At 29.9% G+C, this 25,217-nt stretch overlaps 1 protein-coding gene across 5 annotated transcripts in view; it reads left to right on the forward strand.

Annotated features, from left to right (window-relative positions):
* Positions 1-12,176: 12,176 nt before the first annotated feature.
* LOC142330216 (uncharacterized) overlaps positions 12,177-25,217 on the forward strand; it is a 49,123-nt gene continuing 36,082 nt past the window's right edge. For all 5 annotated transcript variants that reach the window (XM_075375358.1, XM_075375356.1, XM_075375359.1 and 2 more), the window contains exons 1-2: positions 12,177-12,321; positions 17,369-17,761. In XM_075375358.1, the coding sequence (XP_075231473.1) occupies positions 17,396-17,761 (366 nt within the window). In that variant the 5' untranslated portion in view covers positions 12,177-12,321; positions 17,369-17,395. The remainder of the gene's footprint in view (positions 12,322-17,368; positions 17,762-25,217) is intronic.

The following is a 25,217-nucleotide window of genomic DNA, read 5'->3' on the forward strand; positions in this document are numbered from 1 at the left end:
TCAATCACTGGATTTATTTTAGACACGTTGACATAACAGACGTATTCTAATACATAATAATGGCAACTTGCAGAAGATGTAAGGGCATGGGTCAACAAATTCTGTAATATTACTAGTAGATGAATCAAAATACAAAATGACAACACCTATTTGATTTGTGCGATTTTGATTCTCCTTTTATGTTCCGGTGTGCATTAAATTTCAGTCACCCCATGTGTTATAATTGTGTGTGAACTGCGTATCATGATTTAGAGACAACATACAGAATTTTGCACCTTATAAGATATTTTAGTATTTTTAGACTCTGGAAGACTTCTGCTTAATCAAAACATTGATAAATTCTAAAATCTAGTGGCATAATTTTTTATTGGTCACAGTATTAATGATCATTGTTATATGCTGTAAAAGCTGAGAAAGTAAAATTGTATGTACAATTCTTAACTTATATACATATATCGTATAAAATATATATTCCATTTTGTCATGATGGTTTATGGTATGCAGAAAATTAACAAAATAATGCTTCAGCGTTGCTAATTTAATATAAACTATGACGTTTACTCTGTTTAATGTTTGTTAACCAGAAAAGTGGTACAGATTAAACTAATGTTTAATAAGTTTTTTATTTCTTAGACTTTTCCTTTTTGTTGCAATTCTGTTTATAAAAAATTGGAAAAAAATTGGTACAGAATGATAAGTTGTTTAATAATTTGAGTTAAGATCACATTATTGTAGTGAACACAGTATGAGAATAAATAATGAAACAAATAAAAGTAGCTGGTATATAGAAAAATCCTAATGAAATGCAGTTTTTTCTGTTGACAATGCATGAAGAGTCTTGCATATAATTTGTAGCAAATAATTTAAATCAACAAATTTGACAGAAAATTAAAATTTATTTACTGCACACTTGCATTTTACTATAATGTAACTAATTTTTCATTTATAAATGTAAACTATCGATGAGTTTAATATATATAATAGACCTAACTTATGTCATTACAGTTAAATTATTAATTTGAATCCATATATTTCTATTTAATTTTATTTATTGATTATATGGAAATATGTTATTGAATGAGAAACACATTCTTTCAACCACTGTCTAAAAAAGTGGTTATATGGGCCATGCTAAATTTTCTTACTGCTTTACTTATGCGTGGTATTGTTTAAGAGTTATGTTTTATAAATTTTTAACAGTTCTTCATTTTAATAAATGTCAATAATTAGTTTAATCTTTTAGTTTAGGTGAATATTTTATTTGGATATATATATATATATATATTTACAATGGACAGCTAAAAAATAACTTGCATCCTCTTCCAACTTTTTTTATAATTGAGTAAACTAGAACCAGTTTCTGGCATTCTTTGTACTGAGGGGGCTACTTTAATGAACATATATTTCACTCATTTTAATTTTTGGCCAGCGGGGGGATTAGGGGCAGCTCAAAAATTTCAAATGGGAACAATGGCCATTTTATTATATATATAACTTTAAAGAGCTTAGTGAGATAAGAAAAATGATGCAATTAAAAAACTACATTCTGATCGCACAAATCCAAAAGAGCAGCCTACAGTGTGTTTATTTCAGAGAGCTAGAACTATGGTTGTATGCTCCGCTTTAATCTTTTTGTTATTTAAGGTATCGTGATTCTTTCTTTGGAAATCTTTTCCAGTAAAAGAGGGTAATTCAGATTTAAAGTATTTGGCTTTCAGGGCGGCGGGGGACAGGAGTGGCTCAAACATTTTAAATGAGATATATAGTCGTATAGTACATTGTTTTAAAGGTCTTTGTGAGGCAAGTAAAATGGTATGAGAAAAATTTAATTCTGACCATTTAAACCAAAATGGCTACCACAAATGTTTAATTAAAAATTGATAAAATTAATTGTTAAAAATGTTCAAATACTTGTTTAATTAAACTTACAGTCTTGAATTTAAAAATAATTAAATAATAATAATTAATTTAGTTATTATTTAACATTAAAATTCTATTTCATAAGAAACTTTTAAGATAATTTTTATTTCATAAGTTGGCAATGTCAACAGCTGATCAACAATTAAACAAAGGTAAGTTACATTTTTCAAAATTTATTTTCATTGTTGATTTTGTAATAAATAGCTAACAGATGTTGAAGTGTAACTGCATTAGTGTTATTTTTGGATGAAATTTTGTGTTTTTTATTAGTAATCTTAAAGGAGTAAATTACAAAGGTAAAAAAAAGAAGAAATCAGAATTTAAGAAAACGTAATTTAGATTAAAAAGGTTTAACCAAATGTAGAAATCTGCTTTTTGTTTTTTAAGTTAGTTAAAAAAACCACAATCTACAACAAAAAAAATTCTTGTATAAAACACAATGTTTTTTCAATTCAAGAAATATTATTTTTATCTGGAGAAATAAAATCATTCAGAGGAACAGCTAATGCATTTAATGCGCAGCATCCTAATCGTATAATTTCCAGAATTGTAGTCACAAATTTAATAGGGATCAATTAGGAAGAGCAATTGCATGAAATAATAATTTATCTAGGTGGCCAGTGCAAAAGTATTTAAAAAAAACATAAATTCCATCCATACAAAATTCAGTTAATACAAGAACTTATTGAAGATGATTTTGATAGGAGAGTTGAATTCAGTGAAATTTTGACCCAGTGGTTAACAGCAAGAACTATTTCTTGCTTCAATATATTGTTCACTGATGAAACCTCATTTAGTTCATATAAGATCCTCATTGGTATCATGAAAGTCATTCCCAGCATCCAGAGCAGTTAAACATATGAGCTGGAATAATAGATGATACACTTCTTGGACCATTTGTTATTAATGATAACATGGATGATGATATGTACTGTGCTTTGCTGAACGAACAGATTACAACAATTTGATTGAGATAGCTTGTAGACCAAATGGACAACTTTTATTCATGAGAGAAGATATATTTTTCCAGTTAGAAGTTTCCAGTTAGTTAGTTCTTCCGCTCTATGATCACAATGTGAGAGATGCGTTGAACCTGCAGTCTCCAAATCGTTGGATTGGTCAATGTGGTAATGACCAGTCAGGTCAGCTGACTTGAGTTCCCTTTGTTTCTTACTCTGGGGACATTTAAAATAAATCGTTTATAGCTCACAGCCAACGTCTCTTGAAAAATTAAGGGAATGCGTTGAGATAGAATGAAGAAAGATTTCGCCAGAAACTTTTCATAATGTGAGAGAAGCTTTCGAGCAGCGTCTGTATTACTACATAGAGGAACAGGGAGGGCATTTGAATATTTAATAAGAGGTAAGAACCTATAACATTTTTTAGCTGAAATAATTTATTAGGCAGTATTTTTAATTCATGAGATTACAGGATTTTTCTTTAAATAAAAGATATAATTAATTACACATGAAAAAGTAATCAAATTGCAAACTGTTGTTTACTTTAATTAAATAAAATTCTTCAAAACTGTTCTAAATTTAATTAAAAGAAGTATTTGAAAAATTTTAAAAATTAGTTTTTTCAATTTTTAATTAATGCAATGATATTTGTTGTCGCCATTTCGTTTTAAACAGTCAGAATTTAATTTTTTTTTATACGTTTTGCTTATCTCAAAGACCTTTAAATTAAGGTCTTTTTTTTTAAGTTATGGTCATGACCATATGCCCATTTAAAATTTTTGAGCTACCCCTGCCTCCCACCCCTCTGAAGGCTGAATACTCTAAACTGGTACTTACTGAGTTAGGCTCTCTTATTGGAGAAGATTTCCAAGTAGAGAATCGGGATACTTCAAATAACAAAAATATTAAACGGAAACTTACAACTGTAGTTCTAGCTATCTGAAACTAACACATTGTTGACTGCCATTTTGGATTGGGCGATCAGAATTTAGTTTTAATTGTATCATTTTTCTTGTCTCGCTAAGCCTTTTAAAATGATATATCAGATGACCATTGATCTCATTTAAAATTTTTGATTTGCCTCCCCACCTCCTGCTACCTAAATGTCAAGAGTGAAACATATGTTCATTGAAGCTAGCCCCTTGGTACAAGGAAGAATGCCACAAACTGCATCCAGTTAGCTCAATTATAAAATATGTTAGAGAGAGGTGTGTTACTTTTCAGCCACGTAGTATATAATATATGGTTTTTTTTAATCTTCCATGTTTACATATCAAGAAAATATTAATGTAGATAAAAACATGATAAATTTTAGTTTTTCTAATTTTGTTTGCAAAATGTGATGTATTTGTACTTAGATTACCTTAATATAAAAACTACATTATTTTTTGTATGAATAAAATTTGTAATGTAATGGATTAATGGTTGTGATATTAATATTGTAATAAAATCTTTTTAAAAAAAATATGTACATAAATTAAAATTTGTATATTTATTTTTCTATAACCTATAATGTTAGCTGATATCCATTGCAAAATGTTAATAATGCCTGCCATTATTTGTAATGTTCTTGGTTCAGAAGTCAATCTCATTTGGAATTTTTCAGCAAAATTTATATCTCTTCAAAAAAGTAACTGTTACTGGATAACAGTCATAGATTAATAAGTTAGATATATAAATTTACAAACATTTTGTCTGTTTATAATAAAATCTTCAACCTTGGCATGATCTAATTAGAGTGTTGCAAGACTAGCCATATCATTGAACTCAGTTCAATGCTTGATATTACTTTTCCTAGAAAATAATTGTCTTGCATGTAGCTAAACCAAGAGACAATCTCTGAAAACTAAAAAGTTAAAAACCTTTTTTCCAAAAATATTTTATAATTTTTGTAATAAACAATTTGCTTTAAATATGATATGCTTTCAGAAGATATTTTCAGAGCTTTCATTCAGTTCCTTCATCAATTTAAAGGAAGACAGCAAAATTTGTCTGAGAAGCAAAACATAATTTTTTTATCCATATTAAAATTTAGATAGTTGCAATTATTCATCCAGTGGATAATTTTTGAGATGTTATCATATAATTTTCCATTTCTCTTAAATAATTATATATAGGTATAGTTGTGTTGTCTACGAAAAGAGTTACATACGAAAGGGTTACTAAAAAAAGGGTTACATAAACTACATAAGGGCTACAAAAAGGTTACATAAAAGGGTTACTACGAAAAGGGTTATGAATGGCTCAAGACTTTGAGGTAGGTCATTAATAAACAATAAAGAAAAGCAAGAGACAAAAAACACTTTCCTGAGGCACTCCACTTTTTACATCTTGAGGTAAGGACATAAATTTTATATGTGTATTCTTATCAAAAGATAAAATTTCAAATACTTGTTTATGTTTGGTAAGGTTGACTTTAACCAATTGTAAACAGCTATTCTAATACCGTAGCTACTAAGTACTTAGTATAATCACTGAGGACTTGAAACGCAGTCGATGATGAAATCAGAAAAGATGTTGCTCAACGATTTGCGACCTGTTCCTTTTTTCCTGATGTTTCAAGAGCTGTTACTGGTCGCATTGTTCATGACCGTTTAGGCTTCAGGAAGGTTTGTGCACGTCAAATGCCGGACGTTTTAACGGAACGTCACAAAAAAAATCTGAACGGGATCTGCTTTGGAATTTTTGATGCGCTACACAGAAAAAGGTGATGAGTTCCTTAATACAATTGTTACCGCGATGAAACATGGATTTCGTATTACATGCCAGAGAGAAAGCGGCAGTCAAGTGGATGGCGTCATCCTCAATCACTAATCAGACCGACAAAGGTCAAGCCACAGCCATTTGGACGCAGACTGATGGCCACAGTCTTTTGGGATCGGCTTGGCATATTGGTGATTGATTTCACGCCACGTGGAACGACTATAAATGCCTATTGCGAAACTCTACGTAAGTTACGGCGCATCATTCAAAATCGGCGACGTGGGCGGTTGACCGACGGCGTCGTCCTGTTGCGCGATAATGCACGTCCATGTGTTGCGGGTCCGACACGTGATTTTCTGAGAACATTAGGATGGGAAATTTACGATCACCCACCATGTAGTCTGGACATAGCTCCTTCTGATTACTATTTGTTTGGGAAACTGAAAGAATTTTTGAGTGGTAAGAAATTCGCGGCTGACGATGAACTTAAAAATGCCGTTAATCAGTGACTATATGGTCTGGCTGCCGAAGAATACGACGAAAGTATATTAAAACTGGTTTGTAGCTACGATAAATGTCTTAATTCCCGTGGCGATTATATAGAGACGTAGTATAAGGTATGTAGTTTAAGAGAAATAAAAAATATTTATGAAGTTTTCAGAATAAATTTTTTTACAAAGTAATGATCTTTACTTTAGAGATAACATCTCGTAGTTTTGAAATTAACTTCTTATTAAGGTGGTTTTCAATTTGCTGCCATTAATAAATCTACCTTTAACACTATTAATAAAGAATTGAATAACATCTCCTGAAAGAACTTTTGGAAGATAATTTACATATATTTATAAAATAATTAATTTTATTTACATTTATTATTATTTTTAAATTTAAACCACGTTAAATTATGTCCATTACTGATCACAGGTCATATGTATTATAGCTTTAGTGAACTGCCATGATTACTTATCTCATTCTATAAGTAATTTGATATAATTTACATTTTTTCATTCACTTTCTCATATTATTCTTCATTGTTTTTGTGTAGTAGTATAAAGTTGATTTATGGTAAAGTAGTGGAAGACTGAGTAAAAAGGTTTTCAGATGCTGAAAAGAAATAATTTTTTTTTTTGACATTAAGATGTGTTTCTTTTCTTTTTTCACCATTAAGGTGAACTAAAATTGTAAATCCAAACAACTGTTGTAAATTGTTTAGTTCTTCATAAAAATTAATTATGCCTTATAAATACACTTTTAAGTATTTTCATGTATGGCATTTCTGAGAATGAACTCATTTCTATATTTTGCGTAATCTTTTATTATTTAAAGGTAATCACAAATAAAAAATTAAAGAAACGTTTCAGTACTCTGTATCTGGCCGTAGTGTGGTAGCATTAAAATCAGAATTGAAGAAGAAATTTTATCAAAAGCAACAGTAATCTCTGTCTCATGGAAAGGATACTGTCTAGGTATTGATGAGGATGTGTAGAACTTCCAGCTCAATATTAACCGTCAAAAAGATTTTGTAGATCCAGTCATGATGAGTGCTTATACTCAAAGAAAGAAGCATTATGAGCCGGTGCAAAAAGAACCAATAAAACTGAATAAGAGATGAGTAGAGGTCTTCTCAATTCATATTTATGTGAGTTCATGTAGAGGGAGTGGCCTAGGGAAGCATATCTGTTCACTGTATATTAATTTGCACAGTGGTACACTGTAAAGCAAGCTGATAATTTTTTTGGCTGTTTTAATTTCCTCCCCTAAATGTAATAAACATTATTAATAATAAATAATAACGGTAAATTGAAAGTGATAAAAATTGTCACCTTGCATTATGGCGCGCAAGTGTACTGCTAAGTTAATTGTCTGCAATAACACGATTGTTTGTCAACAGATTTTTTCAAATGAGGTGTCATTTTGTTCAAAATAAAATGCTTAATAAAATTTTATAATAAGAAAAAATTTGATCAAACGAAAAATTACAAAGATACTGAAGATTACAAAATTAAGATGGCTGCCATTTTGAAATTTTTGAAGGTGACGTTTTCAAAGTGTTTTATTTTGTTGAACAAGACACTAGTTGTAGCTTTACCACATTTAATTAAAGTAGGTTTACCTGTTCCTGAGAAATAATGTTTTTGTTGAAAATCACAAATGGCATCCAGAAGGAAAACAAAGCAAATTAGGATTTATGTCAATATGAATGTTTTTGTTCATTTTGCTGACCTGAATCAATTCTTGAAGTTCGGGGAATATGTCCTGGAACACTCTGTATGTATATATATATATATATATATATATATGTGCAGGTGAATCAGAAGGAAAGAAATATAATTGGGAAACAAATTCTAGGGCTTGAAATAAGGAAAAAAGTTCATACAAACATATGTCCGAAAACGATTTGTTATCGAGTTACAGGTAGCAAAACATTTCGCACGGATTTTAGCTCCCCCGAGGAAATTTCAGTATGTTAGGGGTAAACTTGATGGTTTCTTATTTTTTTGACCTGGAAAATCAAATAAAACAGGTTACAGAATTGTATTTCCCTTAATTTTTATGATATCCAACATAAAACAGAAAAATTTGGTGACGAAAAATATTTTTTTTTTGGTTTGAAATAGAGTAACTTTGTTAAATGACAAATAAATCCTTAAATTTTATTATCAAAACGTAGAAAATTTTATATGAGAAAAATTGATTTAATAAAGTCTATCAAAAACAAAAAAGTCAACTTTTATTAATAACAAACTTACCTTTGAAAAATTTTAATATTTTTAATTTACTTTTAAAAAATATTCACTGGTTTGTACTCTAATAATTTATTACACAACTGCCCAAAAAGGAATGTATTGTATTTAGGGTGTATATATATATATATGTTTGTTCCTCTGTAGCAGCTGTACGGTTGAACCAATTTAGATATATGACTCCAATCTACTGGGTTGGTCTAGTGGTGAACATGTCTTCCCAAATCAGCCAATTTCGAAGTCGAGAGTTCCAGTCCTAGTAAAGGCAGTTACTTTTATACGGATTCGAATACTAGGTCTTGGATACTGGTGTTCTTTGGTGGTTGGGTTTCAATTAACCACACATCTCAGAAACGGTCGACCTGAGACTGTACAACACAACACTTCTCTTACACACATACATATCATCCTCATTCATCCTCTGAAGTAATACCTGATGGTGATTCTCGAAGGCTAAAGAGGAAAAAAAGATATATGGCCCTGTGTCAGAATCCTTACGTTACTGAGAGTGTCATAGGCTATATAAATAAATATATATATATATATTTGTGTGTGTGTGTGTGTGTGTGTGTGTGTGTATATAAGTTATGATTAAACACAATGTCCTTTTTTTAAAAAAATCTGATCTAGGCAACACATAACTTCCTTGTATGCCTATTAAATTACATTTACACATTTTTTTATAATGAAAAGTACATAAAACTTTATTTCATTAAAAACTTCTGATATCTTAATTTTTTTTTGTTATTGTTCAATTATAAATCGTAAAAGTTTTTTTTTTAATGAGAGGTTAATATTATTAATAAATCAATATATTTAAATAAATAAATAAATAAAAAGTTAAAAAAAGAAAGGAGATGAAGTTTGATTTGAACTGAGATGTGTCTTCCCTTCTAAGATCCAAATATTTCATTAATTAAAATTTTATTTGGCTATAACTCTGGAACCAGTGAAAGTAAGTAATTCTTATGAAAGATTGTTGAAAAGCTCTCAATGAGGGCTTATTACTGCAATTAAGTAAAAGTCCAGAATCCAATTTTCTTTTTGGATTTTGGGCTATTGTGGACACTTTTGGTTCAGTCAATGGTCAAAAGGGGAGGTGCACAACTAGATGTTAGGGTATAAGTCCCTTTATTACTCGTATTGCTAGATCAGTATTGTTCATATCTTTGTAAGTTGCTGATTAACAAAGTTTTAAGATTTCTGGTTTTATAAATAAAAGTTAATAATAATTAAACTATTGCGTTTAGTGAACCTCCTGTATTCTGGTTACAAATGTTAACTTTGACCTTACAGTGTAAAATATTCAGTTTTTATTATTGGATTATTTGGTGAATAATCAAATATGAAAAAGAAAGATAACATGGAGAAATATATCTCAAAAAAACAAGAAGATAAATATGAAGAGAAAGAATATGTTAAGACCAAGGGAAGAATAAAACGATTAAAAAAGATGATAATTATAAAGAGGAAGAAAATTTTAAAACCAAAAAAAGAATAAAAAGGAAGAAAATGATGCAAACCAAAAAAAAAGAATAAAAATATTAAGAGAAAATTATACATATAAAGAGGAAGAAAATGTTAAAACTAAAGAAAGAATAAAAAAGATTAAGAGAAGATGATAAATATAAAGAAGAAAAAATGTTAAGACCAAGGAAAGAATAAAAAGATTAAGAGAGGATGATGAATATAAAGAGAGAACATTTAAAAACTAGAGAATGTGTACACAAATTAAGAACAGAAGAATTATATCAAACCAAAGAGCGATTAAATTATTGGCAACAGAAAACAAATAAAGGAAATGATGATCAACTCCGACTGGGAGAATATTGTCCAAAAATATCAGGGGAGTAATGAATTAAAAGAAAAAAACTTTTTGCACTTTATTAAAGATCGGGCATGGATGCCTTAGTGTATATGTTGTTCTTGTGAGCGTCTATTTTCAGTCACTCTGCAATTAACTTTAATGTAGATAAAGTTAAATAGAAATTTCAGAATAATTAAATAAAATTAAACAGAAATTAAACAAGAAAATCCAAAAATAATACCATTCTAAATTATAATTTTCAATTAATATTAAATAATCATGTTTTACCAAATCTATTACAGATACAAATATGTAATAATGCCTATTAAATTACAAATACACATTTTTAGAAAATGTTATTTAAAAAATAACTTTTAAAATGATTAAAAGTAAACTTTTATTTCACTAATAACTTCTGATTTTTTCATTTTTTTTATTATTAAATTATTATCTATTGTAAAAATGTTTTTACAATCACGTGTTAATAGTATTAATAAATCAATATATTTAAATTTAAAAAAAAATGTTGAAAAGAAAAGGAGATGAAGTCTGATTCGAACTGATGTGCTTTTGCTTGTAAGACCTAGATATTTCATTTAGGTCTTAAAATTAAAATTTTATTTGGCTATAACTCTGGAACCAATGAACATAAGTACCATTTTTGGTATGTATATCATTGAAAACTTTCAATGAAGACTTATTACTGCAGTTAAAAAAAGTCCAAAATACAAATCTTTTTGATTTTGGGCTTTTTTTGGACACTTTTGGTTTAGTCGATTACAATCAAAGAGGGGGGGGGGGTGTACAACTAGATGTTACATTAGTCCTAAATCCAAAATTTCAACATCCTACGGCTAATCGTTTTTGAGTTATGCGAGATAAGTACATACAGACGTCACGCCGTCAAAATGGATATTTCCGTTGAAATCTGAAAACCGAAATTTTTCTCGATTACAATACTTGCTTTACTTAGTATAAGGAAGTAAAAAGAAACATTTATTTATATTATTATTTTACAAATTATATGCATTTACTTGATTTATATTAATTGTACAAGCTAAAACTGTAACATAGGACGTTAACAATTTAACGAACGAGTACAATAAAAAATACATCCGTACATGGAGAGGTCTTTAGTAGCACTGAATAATTATTATTACAATTAAAATAAAGAGACAAAGGCTGCACCTGCATTGCACTCTTTCTTACGGTAGGTTTTCCTGGAATCTAACAATAGGCAACACACGTTGCTTATGGACTATAATGCTTCAGGACTTTACTGTAACATAATTTATACATATTATATATTTAAATAAATTTAAAAAAATTGAAAAAAATTATGCTATATACAAAATTGTTACCCGCACACTTTTTAATTATTCTGTATTAGTAATTATCGTATATTAAAGAGTAATGTTTGTCAGAAATGTTTATTTTTCTGGCAGTTGTTTTGTAGAAAGTACTTTATAATTAATCTCCGTTTGTTCTTTCTAATAGTGTATTACAAAAAAATATATTTTCAGCTAAATATCGTTCTAAAATAAAGATCGTTTGTACATTTATTGCGGCGGTTATAACACGTGCAGGGATGTAATGTGAAAGATTATGTACGTCTTTCGCAAATATCTAAGATTACGATATCTGAACAACAGTACATAAAGTTGGCTTACTTCAGTTTTTAGTTTTTTTTGCAAGGCCGCTAGATGCGCTTGACTAGTATTTGAAAATCAAATTTCCTTAATATGGTGTATTAATTATGACTATTCGTGTTGATTAATGAATAACCCTAGTAAAAAAAAAAGAAAAATTAAAGACCCAATATATAAAATGGATTGTAATGCAATACAATATTCATCCAATTAAAATTAACGAGTAAACTTAATATACACCCCTCAAAAAAAGAAGAAAAAGTACCCGCCATTTTATTTGAAAGATCCAACAGCAAGATACAAAGTCCAGGCTGTGCAATAAGTGGGAAATAAAACATCCTCCGACACACACACTACACGCACAACATATTATCTGGTCTGTTCCTGTGATTCATGTCGTTGATTGCGGATATAATTTGCTTTCAAATTTTACATATGAGATCACGTATTTGGTGTGATAATTAAGTTGTATAAAATTAACTGTTAGTATTTAGCGTATTTATTGTTCAGTTGGGTGATTGAATGAATACATAAATTTGGTAAATAGTTTTCTCAGCTGTTTTTTAAGTTTATGATTGTGAATTAAGGTTAGGAGCTAGTCGACGTGAAGGTTTAATAAAAAAAAGTATTGAAATTTTGTTAATAGTGCATCATTCACTTTATTAACTAGATATATGGATGGTAAAATATTAGTTCATAAATATTTTATTTTTTCTGAAACAAAATAATCCCAGGAATTATGTTTATCATGTAAATATTATTAAGTAGCAATAGTAGTAGTATACTGATTTCAGCTACATGTATTTTCTACAATAAGTTTAAATAAATGATTTTGTTAAGTTTATCCAATTGTGTGAAATAGCTGAATGCAAAGTTTGTATATAAATCATTAATGATGTTAGAATCCAAATAATTTAGGAAATATGGATATGATGCTAATTAAGTATTCTACTAATTGTGATAAAATGAGTTGGTTTTCTTAAGGTTCAGCTTCCTATCATATAGAGTATTTAGATTATAGTCTAGTCATTAGGGTACATTAGTTAAAAACCTTTCTTTCTCTTTGAGGTACGCTTCTTTTGTATTATAAAGTTTAATCTGTTTCTGAATATTTATTTTACTTGAAATACACTACAAGTACATGGTTCTCTTATAATATTTGTACCTGATTTAGCAATTAATTTCGTAATTATTATTATTGAAACATGAGTAAATATTTTTTGATCATCTTGATGAGTTGCCATTTTACTCTTTGAAATTATCACCAACTCACGTAAAGCCTGTGCTGTGTTATCAGTATGCTAGTCAATTAATATTCAGTTTTGTGAGTTATCAAATCTGTTCTGTGGGGAGAGGTTAGGGGTAAAGTTAGTTAAGTTTAGACTTATGGAGAAAACCCACCGGGTTGGTCTAGTGGTGAACGCGTCTTTCCAAATCAGCTGATTTGGAAGCGGAGAGTTCCAGCATTCAAGTCCTAGTAAAGCCAGTTATTTTTACATGGATTTGAATGCTAGATCATGGATACCGGTGTTCTTTGGTGGTTGGGTTTCAATTAACCACACATCTCAGGATTGGTCGAACTGAGATTGTACAAGACTACACTTCATTTACACTCATACATATCATCCTCATTCATCCTCTGAAGTATTATCTAAATGGTAGTTACCGGAGGCTAAACAGGAAAAAGAAAGAAAGACTTTTATGGAGAGAGATTTGGGATAAATTACCAAAGTAGGGAAATATTTAACAAATTTCATAGGACACTTGGCTGAATTTATGTTTAAACAAAAATATAGTCACTACAGAGACTACACCACATGTTTCTTGCTATTAATCATGTGTATGGCAGATAATCACCTTATGAAGAGCGCTATTGGTCATCTTCAATGGCTTGACTCCAAATCAGACTAATAAAATTACCTTTATCGTAATCTCTCCACAAAATGGACTAGCATCTGAATAGATCACCATAACTCACAAAATGGATTTGTAATTGATGAGTACTTATGATGTGCTGCAGATTTATATCTTACACAGGTCACCCTCTGCCCAAACCTGCTTTCTGACATTTAGATTTTGTGTTTTCCTGATCCTAATCATATCTACTATAATATATTAGAGTATGAAAAAATTTAAATTGATCAAATAATTGCTCAGAATTACCATTTTCTGATCTGTGGAAAACAATGGCCCCTTTGTTGACAGTTGACATTATCCATTTCCCATCTTAATTTATAGTTGTACCCAGGTATTCATATGTTTGCATATTTTCATCATTCTTCTCTGGCTTACTCTTATTGAGTGTTCTTCGCACTAGCCAATTTTTCAGCTCCATCCTTTCTTGTTATCTTTTTGTACTAGATTATCACCTCCTTCAATCTATCCTGAAAATTATTTTTCAGGAATTTCTTTGCATTTTTTTTGGATCTCTTCCGTTGCCATTGTAAAGGGCAAGAGAGTAAGTCAATGGTTTTAACTTATTTGGCCAGTGTAAAAGCTCTTGACAGATGGCTATTCAGTCTTCTTATTATTTCATTTTCCATTAGTTCTAATTTCACTCTGCGGCATTAGTGGAACATGTTCTGCAGTTAACATATCTCATACCACCTATTTTGGGATTGTGTCAAAGATTTTTTTTAACTAAGTAGGTAAGATTTCTTCTTATTTCTAGATACTTCGAATAAATAAATCTTAGTGAACTAATATGAGAATGTATGCCTGTTTTGCACGAATATAAATTGCTCTTCCCACAAATCTTGTGCCACTGTTTTTCTTTATCATCTTTTTAGCATTCAGTTAAAGATAAATGGAAATTTTCTTAAAGTATATTATGATTTATAGTTAAATTGGTTGCAGATACATTTTAGAAAAATTCTGTACTATTTTAGATCACATTGACAAGTAGATTTCAGAAATTTATTTTTTTAATAGGCCACGATAGTCAAGATAAAAATTAAAATGGGAATCTGTGTTCAAGAAAATTAAATTCTGCAGTCATATTCGCTGTTTGCTATATTTTCCAAACCATCAATTTAAGATAAAATCTTCCAACTTAAGCATGGAGTATAAAATGAAATTTTAATTTTTTATTTACTGTTATAGTCAAACAAAATCTTATTTGCATTTTTACTACAAAATCAAATTACTTTACCTACTTTAAAGTTTATAACTTGTTATATACACAAATTAAACCCTATAGGCCTAATGAAACCTTGGAGTTAGTCAGTTAAAAATTAAATCTAACTTTAAAAGACTCCATAAAAACTATTTAAAAATTCAGTTTTTATTATCTTTGACCATATTTGGCTAGAAAAAATTTGTTAAATTTCTTAAAATATAGTAAATGTATGTGGACAGTTTAAATTTCACCCTGCATTTTTTATTTTTTTTGCCTTTATGTAATATTGAAAAAAATAAAATGTGAAAATGGTATATATGTATTTTACATAGCATGATGATTTGTGTGAATATTTTATTCTGTTATCTGTAAGCTTAATTATTAAATTTGGGACATTTACATATGAAATAAGAAAGTTATAAGTTAAGTTATTCAGGTAGTACAGTATCGTGTATTAAAATTCATTGTCCAATTTCTGTAGAAGTTTTTTAAATAAGAAAATGTAGTTATTATGTAAATAATACATTTAATTAAGTAAATTATTTTTTTTAAACTCGTTATAACATGATAACAAAAGCCTTGTATGGAATGTAGTAAACTGTAGACTTGTATTGTACGTTTATACTGCAATGAGTGACAAGTTGCAACATGATTTCTATTCCCCACCTCCTGACTTCCAGATTAATTAGTCAGTCTGTATTTATTTTAATAATGTTAAATTGTATTATAACATTCCCAATAAATTCAGTGGAACACTGATTATCTGAATACCAATTTTCCAGATGCCCAACTATTCTAACTGCTTATTAACACCTGGCAACTTAAACAAAATTAATACACTATTTAAAAAAAAAAAAAATTCTATTTAAATAAAGCTTTGCCTCAACAGGGAATGTATTTTTATTGATCTTTGATTTTACTAGATTTTTAAATTCTTTTGTGCAATTTGTGTAGTACAAAATATATAAATTTAGGCCAATGTTAAACTAATTATAAAATTAATTAATGAAAAGATTTTTGTTCACACATTGGTCAGGCATGAACTATAATGTAATTATGCTTGTTTTTATTTTGCTGTGCATGTACAGTAGGTAAAATAAAATGACATTATTACTGTTTTCTTTGCCTTACCTAAGTTTTGTAACCTTAGGCAGGTTAGACTGCATAATTTTCATGATAATCACACAGTTTTACTTACTAGGATATTTTAAACCTATACCACTAAACCTCCATAAATTCATTGATCTTAAGAGTCCCATATGCATGCACTGCTAACGTTCAGATTCTCTGCTTAAAATAATTGTGTGATCTTGTTGCTCATAAACGAAGTTAACCTTAATGCAAGTGCATATTAAAGATTAAAAAAAATGCTTTTAAAGTTATGTTTGATTATTGACTGTCAATTAGTTTTACTTGGTTAAATGTTTTGTGATTTTTAATTTCTGAGAAATTATATTTTTTATAGTACAATAACCAAACCCTATTTCTTTTCAATATGGTTCTAAGTTTTTTTTAATAAATTTTTTAACTTTCTTTTTTATAAAACAGTGAGGTAATAAATTTTAATTTTTTTTCAGATAATTTTTATAAATTAAGATTTTTTTATAAGGAAATTTGTGTTCATTAGATTGTTTGTAATATATTACTGATCTGTTTTTTCTATTATATTGTATGTTAGTTCTGAGTATCTTTTTAATTTTACTAAAATCAATTTATTTTAACATATTTTCATCTTTTATTGAATGTGATACCCAATAAACATTACATTAATATGTCCAGTATGCATGATAAACCTTTAATTATTTGGATTATTCTTTGCAAAAGTCATTCCAGACAATTGTTGTTCCACTGCAATCTGTAGGGATTCCTTACCTTTGTTTGCCTTTTATAAGTTTTTTTATGAATGAAATGTTTCTATATATGTATGAATGCTTCTATGTAACATATTATGATTGATAAAATTCTTTAAGATTTTTTCTATTGTTTTTTATAATAGACTTATCCACCTGGCCCTAATATTTACCAACCTGCATACTAAACAACTTATCTGATTATCTCATCATTTCCTATTCTGCCATTGAAATCATCATTTTAATTATTATGGAAATTATAAAGTCAATATTAAAAGTTAAGTCATCGTTAACTAAAGTGCCACTGGTAACTCCTATAAAGAAGGAATTGTATAATTAATTCGAAAGATCTGCCAGAAAAAAGTTTCCATGTAATATAAAACGTCATTTATAATTTTTCTTAATTTTAAAGTATTGTTTTGTCATGTTGTTAACAGATTATTTTTGTCAGTTATAACTCCCTCCGAGTTAAAATTAACTGGGATTAAAAGTGGCAATAACCAATTTGTTATTTTAATTAACTTTTGTACCATAAGAACTTTAATGATTTATTTTTTTATATATACATTTTTAACGTTAAGTATAATATTTTTTTATTAAAGCTTTTCTAATTTTCAGGTCTATCTTTAAAATAATAATATTAAAATGACTAATAACTTACATGATATATTTAAAACACTTGATCTTTTATCTGAATTTTCTCGTGGTCAACCTCGGAATATCAATTTAAACAAAAGTAACTGTAAAGCAATAAATTCAGCATCTGTTCCAAAAATACAAACTTTAAAAACAGATAATAAGAAGCAAGATAAAAAAAGTAGAAGTATTTCGCTTGAAGAAAAAGAATTTGCCAGACAAATTGGTTATGAATTGAATAGTGATGATGATAACGCTAGTGATGTTTATGATGATGATGATGGTGATGATGTTAGTAATTTTAAAGCAGTGGTTGAAAATAATTCGCCCGAGAAACATTTTAAAGAAAATGGATCGAATTTTAACTGTAAAAAGGTATGTTATAGCTTTTATTTAAAGCTTTTGTTTCATTGTATTGTTTTTTGTTTATCATACCCTGTTATTGCCAGTTAAAAGGTTTCTTTTACTGAAGAGTACAAGGATTTCAAAATATCTGAATTAATATTTTTATAGTTTTTTTCACATATTGTTATTTTTATCAACGATACATTATTGTATTTATATTAAACTTCCAGTACAAGTTTAAGTTTGATTGGGCTGCTGAAAAGTGCAGCTATTTAAATCTATTTCTGTTAAGTAAAAACATATTCACATATCTTTTGTAGTTGTTGTCTTACTTTTAGATGTAGATAAATCGTAGTGAAAAAAAAAAACTATTTGGCTGTTGAAATAGACCTGAACAAGTTTTTGAATTGTAAATATTCTGTAAGAAACTGATGTAAACAAATCATTTTAGAATGACAAACAAATCAAGTTAAAGATGTTCTTTTATAAAGAACTCACTGACTGTATGGTCCTTCGTCCACTGAATGCAATTCTCCTGCGACTTATGATCAACACAAAAGTTCTTTTTTATCATTAGTCTGCTTCAGAATGGCAAGCCGTGTGATTTGTAATTGTAATGTTGTCGTTGTGTACTGGTATTTGAGAAGGCTTCAAAGAAGACAGATTTTTGGTTCATCCTTTCATTCCCAAAAATCAAACACTTTTGTTTTAGCAGAAGAACTTGCAAAAAATGGAGCAAAGTTAAAGGCTTTTATAGGATGTCCAGGGAACTGTTCAAGGAGCTGGCCGAAAAACTTTGTCCAGTAATCAGGAAAAAGGACACAAACCGGAGAAAATGTATCTTGTGGAAGAAAGACTACTAATTACTGTAAGGTAAGATGTATTTGTATTATTATACTGTACAGAAAGATTGCAATATGAGATTAGATATAAGATTGAAAAGTTTGATGCATATCAAAAGTATAATATAATCTGTATATATATATATAAACTATATATAGCTGTGTGCAGTGGATGGAGCTGTGTGCAACTGCCTGGTGCAACACCATTGGTCCACTTTGTGCCAATAAAAGCTAAAATGAAAATGTGAGCACATACAACAAACAAACTCACTTACCATCATTTTTTATAGAGAGTGATTATAGTTTAAAGATTTAAACATTAAAAAGGTAAGAAATTTTTTTTTTTATGTACCTTTTAGAAGGGCACCTATCTAAAGCATTGTTCGAATTTATTAACTCGGCTGTTTAAGTAAAGTTTGCTTAAATTTATAAATTCTTTTGGTAAATATAAAACAAATTTATATATATATATATATATATATATATATATATATATATATATATAGTATAAAATTTATCAACAAAGTTCTTAACATTTATCTCTGCGGTCTTATATAATGCGTTATATTAAACAGATTATTAAATTTAAAAAAAATGGTAGATTCTGCCAAAACAATCTTCTTCATCAAACGTTCTGAATACCAGCTTTTCTCATTATAATGAGTTACGAATTAAATTCCTCTGCTCTTTATTTTGGCATAAGTATGATCATCTTTAAAGTTAAATGGCAAAATATTGAATTGCTTTTGACAGTTTTCTTGGAATTCCAAGAAGTTTCAACTGGTTATTGTAGCAGCAAAACAGCTGCTAAAAAAGGATGTTTAGATTGGGAAGCTTCAGAAGAATGGAAGAAGAGGATAGAAGAAAATTGGCTTCACACATCTACCTAGCAAGTGTAAAAAAAACAAATAAAAATCTTTTTAAAGGTGCTTTTAATTACAATTATGGGTATAACTATAAGGGTGACCCTTAAGTAAAAATTGTATTAATGGACAATGTTTGCGATTACTATCAAGCTCCTAAATATGCAAATGAACCTGAAGGAATTTGTTGCAACAAAGGAAAGGTCATTTTACCAAGTCTTGAGATGCCTCCAGAACCACTTAAATCATTAATATTTGGAACTGACTCACATTCAACTCAATTTTTAAGCAATATCAGAAAGTACAGTTCTTGCTTTCAAATGCCATCTTTCGGTGTAAATTATCAGTCACCAACAGAATTCCAATAAACATTTCGCATTCAAGGACAAATTAATTATCAGACGAGATCTTTGTTGCCTATCAGTGATGAAAATTCAAATTTTTTACAAATTTACTTTATTGGAGACCCTGAATTATAAGCTTCAAGAAGATGTGATGTCATATCCAGTCTTAACAGAGAAGTAGTAATCTGCTTGCAATTTTTTCTTCACAAACATCATCGATCAGTTCGTTCATTTAAATTGGGTTTCAGACAAATGACGTCTGATTTTTTCAATGCAGTTATTCGGCCAGATAAAGACACCTACTTGGGAACACAAAAGAAGGTTAAATTCTCCTACAGCGAATGAGATTGTGATAGTAACAATTAGAAATAAATGTATGTCCAGGGATTTTGTTCTAGATAGATGAGATAGAACTTTACAGTGAATTTCAGTAACGCACAGATCGCATGACTGCCTTTATACCCGTTAATGTTTTGGAATGGTTCTGATGGATACCACTTAAGTTATGTTCAAAGCAACCCTACCACTGGAATACTGGCAACAAAGAAAAGATCATCTCAATCATTTTATTACTCTTGCTTAATAGTAAGAGCTGACCATGACAACCACATTTTGAAATGTAGACAACTCTTAAATCAGTTTGTTGTAGATATGTATGCAAAAATCAAAAGTGAAAGACTATATCGTACATCAAACTGAATCAATCATGTTTGGGATGTGAAGATTATATTCATTTTCAAGATTCAATACATTCAGATATTCTAGTTCAAGACATGTAAAAAAGTGTGTTTACCATCACCATTTACAGGTAGTCTGCGACACATGCACAAGTATATATAGGATGCCATGACTTATGTTCAAAAACACAGCCATCCAGATTATCTGTATATTTATTATCTGCATTCCAAAATTGCTAGAAGTCAAAATTCTTTAGAAAGGTAATAAGCAAGCTTCCGATCACCATGATATCTAGAGTGATTAAACAAAAGCTTTCAAAATTGATGGATGTTATTGTGTTCGCCACATGATTTTTTCAGATGTTTATTGGATGTACTCCATAGAATGGCAGAAGCAAGGTTTGCCTCATGCGCATATTCTAATTTGACTAAACAAAAAGCTTCATCTGAACACATTGATTTGATTATTTCAGCAGAGCTACTCGATAGCAACATGGATTCTGAATTATTTGGTGTAGTATCAAAGAATATGGTGCATGGACCGTGTGGTCAGCTAAATCGAAATTTATCATGCCTGAAGAACAACAGATTTAGCAAGCGCTTTCCACACATGTTTTTAAATTCAACAAAAACAGGAGCAGATAGATGGTTATCCATTATATCATTGATGCTGTCCTAACAGTGGGGGATTTACAGCCAAATTACGTACCCAAATCAGCAGTGTTTATCAAAATTGGATTGTAGACAATAAGTGGATCATATCATATAATCCACTTTTATCAAAGATGTTTAATACTCATATCAACGTGGGATACTGCAACTCAGTATCAAACAAATATATTTGGAAATACATGAACAAAGATATGGCTGTTCTTCAAATACGTAATGAAAACCTGCATGATGAAGTGCTTCAATATCAGACAGTATGTTATATAAGCTCCAGTGAAGCTTTTTGACATATTTTTGGATTTCCTATTCATGAAAGATATTTGGCAATAATCCATCTCAGTTTTCAGCTTGAAAATGGTCAAAGAGTTTACTTTTAATTTGATAATATTCACTGCATTTTAGAAAAACCGTCAAGATACAAGACTTACTGCTTTCTTTAAACTATGCTAGAGTGAAAGTTTCACAAAAACTCTGTTATATTGCCAAGTACCCACATATTGTGCGTGGAATAACTCAAGGAAAAACTTTTGCGATGCTGTAGAGGAATACTGATACCTGGATTTCCAAATGTTTTTTTCATCCAACACTATTTTATATGTTTACACTGTACATCCGAGTCAGTTGAAGTGTTTTTATTTGAGGACCTGAAAAATTTGTGAATTTATGTTTTGTAAACATGAGAATTTGATGTACATTTCAAGAGGCTTGCTTTAAACTTGGACTTTTAGAAAATGATGACCATTGGAAAAAATAATGATTGACATAATTCTTACAAAATCACCTTCTCAGCTTCGACAGTTACTTGCAATTATATTAATATGTTTTGCACCAAGTGATCCACAATTGCTGTGGAATCAGTTTAAGGATGAGAAAACATTCTACACAAAAAAAATTCTTAATCCAAATGCAGTTTCCAACAGCGAAATTCGCAATTGTTGACTTTGTTGGAAAATGTTTGCATTGATATTGACTTTAAATATTATTCGAATTAGGACTGTAACTACCTCAATATGATCCTTACAGTGCAAGTGAACTGGAGTTTGACAAGGAAACAAATTATGGTGAAAACTAACTAAGAAGATTCTTTTCAGAGAACAAGGAAAAACTAACAACTGAACAACTTAATGTTTTTAAAACCGTTGTTGATGCCACAACAAAATCAAATGGATCTATGTTTATTTTTTTGGATGCTCCTGGTAAAATGTTTCTTATTAACTTAATCTTGGCTGAAGTACGAATCAGGAAAGGAATCGCATTAGCCATTGCATCGTTCGGAATTGCTACTGCATTGCTGCAGGGAAGTCGGACAGCACATTAGCTTTAAAGTTGCCACTTGATATTGATCACATAGAAAAAAAGTTATATGCAACATTTTTAAATCATCAGGAAGAGCAAAATTATTGAAAGAATGCAGTCTCATTGTTTGAGATGAATGCATAATGTCTCATCGAAAAGCTCTAGAAGCACTTAACGGTACGTTAAGGATTTTCAAAATAACACATCTCTTTTTGGAGAGAAAGTATTATTACTTGCAGGAGGTTTCTGGCAAATCCTTCTTGTTATACCAAAATTAACAGCAGCCAATGAAATTGTCATGTGTCTAAAGAGTTCATGTCTTTGGAGAGAAGTTACAGTACTGTTGCTTTTACAACTAACATGCGAGTTTATTTTTGAGTGGGCTGTGAAGCTAAACAATTTGCCGATCAACTACTAAGAATGGGAAAAGGAATTCATCCGTTTGATAATAATCCTACCACCTTTCCTGATAATTTTTGTGTTTTTGTTCAATCATCAAATAAATAAATTGTTTGAGTTGTCGTGAATTTCACTGAACACTACAAAAATCTTCACTGGATTCGAGAAAGAGTTTTGGCACCTTACAATGAAGATGTTAACATTATAAGTTCTAATATTATGAAACTCATTCCGGGACCATCAAAGATTTTTCTTTCTATGGGAACTGTAATGGAGCAAGATGAGTGAGTTTTATATTCAACAGAGTTTTAGAATTCCATCAACATCAACATAATTCTTGCGGAATTTGAAGCTACTGAAACTTTGCAATGACACTCATCTATATATAAAAATTTATCAAGAACTATTGTAGAAGCAACATTTCTTACTGAAAAAAATATAGAAGATATTTTCATACCAAGGATTCCAATAATTTCAACCAATCTTCCATTTCAGTTTAAATGTTTGCAATTCCCTTCAAGAATATCATATGTGATGACCATCAACAATTCACAAGGACAGTCCCTAAACACTACTGGATTACTGTTGGAAAATAGTTGTTTGGTCACGTTCAATTGTATGTGGCATGCTCTAGAGTTGGTTCACCGTGAAATTTATTCATTCAAGCTGAGAATTGCCAGACAAACAACATAGTTTAGTAAACTACCTAATTAACTATGTGGGATAATAATCTTTTTATTTTTTTTCTATATTAATGTATTGTAATATGCTTAATTTGATTTTACTATATTGTATTTTACTTTAGTTTTATTGTTCGGCGACATCATCCAACATCCACGTGTCGCTGGTAACATATAAATAAGCCAAAATAAGTTTAAATTAATTTGATTATATTCATGGCTAATGGATAGAATATTATAAAAAACTCTTACAGAAATTGTGGTTTAAATTTTTCCTTCAATATGTAAATCATTCATTCCATGAAAAGACTGTCCAGCAAAGCCATGACAGCAATGTCATGCCATGTCCAGCTATGACAGCAAAGCCATCCCAGTCTACTTTAACAATAAAAATATAACCCTTTCCCTCCCCAGGGCTATTAAACTATAAAAAGTAAGTAAAATAATAAACTGAGGGTTAGGGTTGTGAAGGTGTTGCTACCATTCAGAGGAGTTGGTATTACTGGTATTCAGATGGGTGGTATTGTTGAGAGTTCAGGAGTTCAGTTCCAGGATATGATGGTGACAACAGCACTGGTGAAGTATTACTATACTATGCTCTGAAGAAGTACCACTCCATTGTAATGAAGTTGGGTATTCTGATAAAATACCATCAATCAGTGTAGCACCTTCATTCTGAACTTTCAAAATTGCTGATCAGTCATGCTTTCCATATCTGACAGTAGACTGAGTAAAAACATTTTTCTAGGGCTGTCTTCAGTGTGTGACAACCTTTGCTGGCTGCAAAAGTCAATGAAAGCTTTGTCAATGTCTTAAATATTTGGTCAACTTTTTCCCTTTTTAGTAGTGTTCTTTGTCTTCAGTTTTACAAATTCATGTGTATCCTAAATGATTGCTGATGCTGACTGCGAATGTGTCAAAGCAGGCTGAGATGTACTTTGTGAACTTGTAGTGTTTGAGGGAGCAAGGTCGGTTAATGACTCGATTACATCGAGTACTTCATGTTCATCCATGTCATAGCTTAGGGCGACAGCTTCACTTTTCACTTGAGGTACAGGTGGCAAGTTTCCCATAACATCTGACAGTGATGAATTCACGAAAGGAACTAAAAATTATAGCAGCTTATTCAAGTAATATGGTTTCTTTTGTTTGTCACCACTACAAACTGGTTTCAAATTTCTTGAAAAAACCGTCCAGATGTTTCTCCACTTGTCCCTGCAGATAGCAACCAAAACAATATAAAAATACAAAATATATAAATGTTGGTAACCTAATAAAATAAAATTATGAAATCACTTAACAAACAAAAAAAGAGAAGAAAACAAATGTTATGAATATAAAAAGTAGTGCAACCAAGATAATGTAGGGGGACTTTGCTTTTAAATCCCCATTATTATCATTTGATCCTGCCCATTATTTGCTCATCGTTAAAGTAGTGTAATGTAGGGGGAAAAGAATAAAATCATATCTTACTACATTTTTGTTTCTGTTTTCTTGTTTCAGATACTTGGGAAGTGGATGCAGTTTCTCCTCACTATCATGTTACTTTGCCCATGGAAATTGTACTATCGGAAGAATGATCATTTAATGCTCTCAAGCTATTTGGACAGTGCTGCACAACCAGTATATGCCAATACCAGATAAAGCCAGTTGGATGCAAATATCTTTGGAACCCGCCCAACTGCATTGGTGCTACAGATGGCAAGCATACTCGCA

This window comes from Lycorma delicatula, chromosome 9 (genome assembly GCF_047948215.1).
Source record: "Lycorma delicatula isolate Av1 chromosome 9, ASM4794821v1, whole genome shotgun sequence".
Taxonomy (NCBI): Eukaryota; Metazoa; Arthropoda; class Insecta; order Hemiptera; family Fulgoridae; genus Lycorma; species Lycorma delicatula.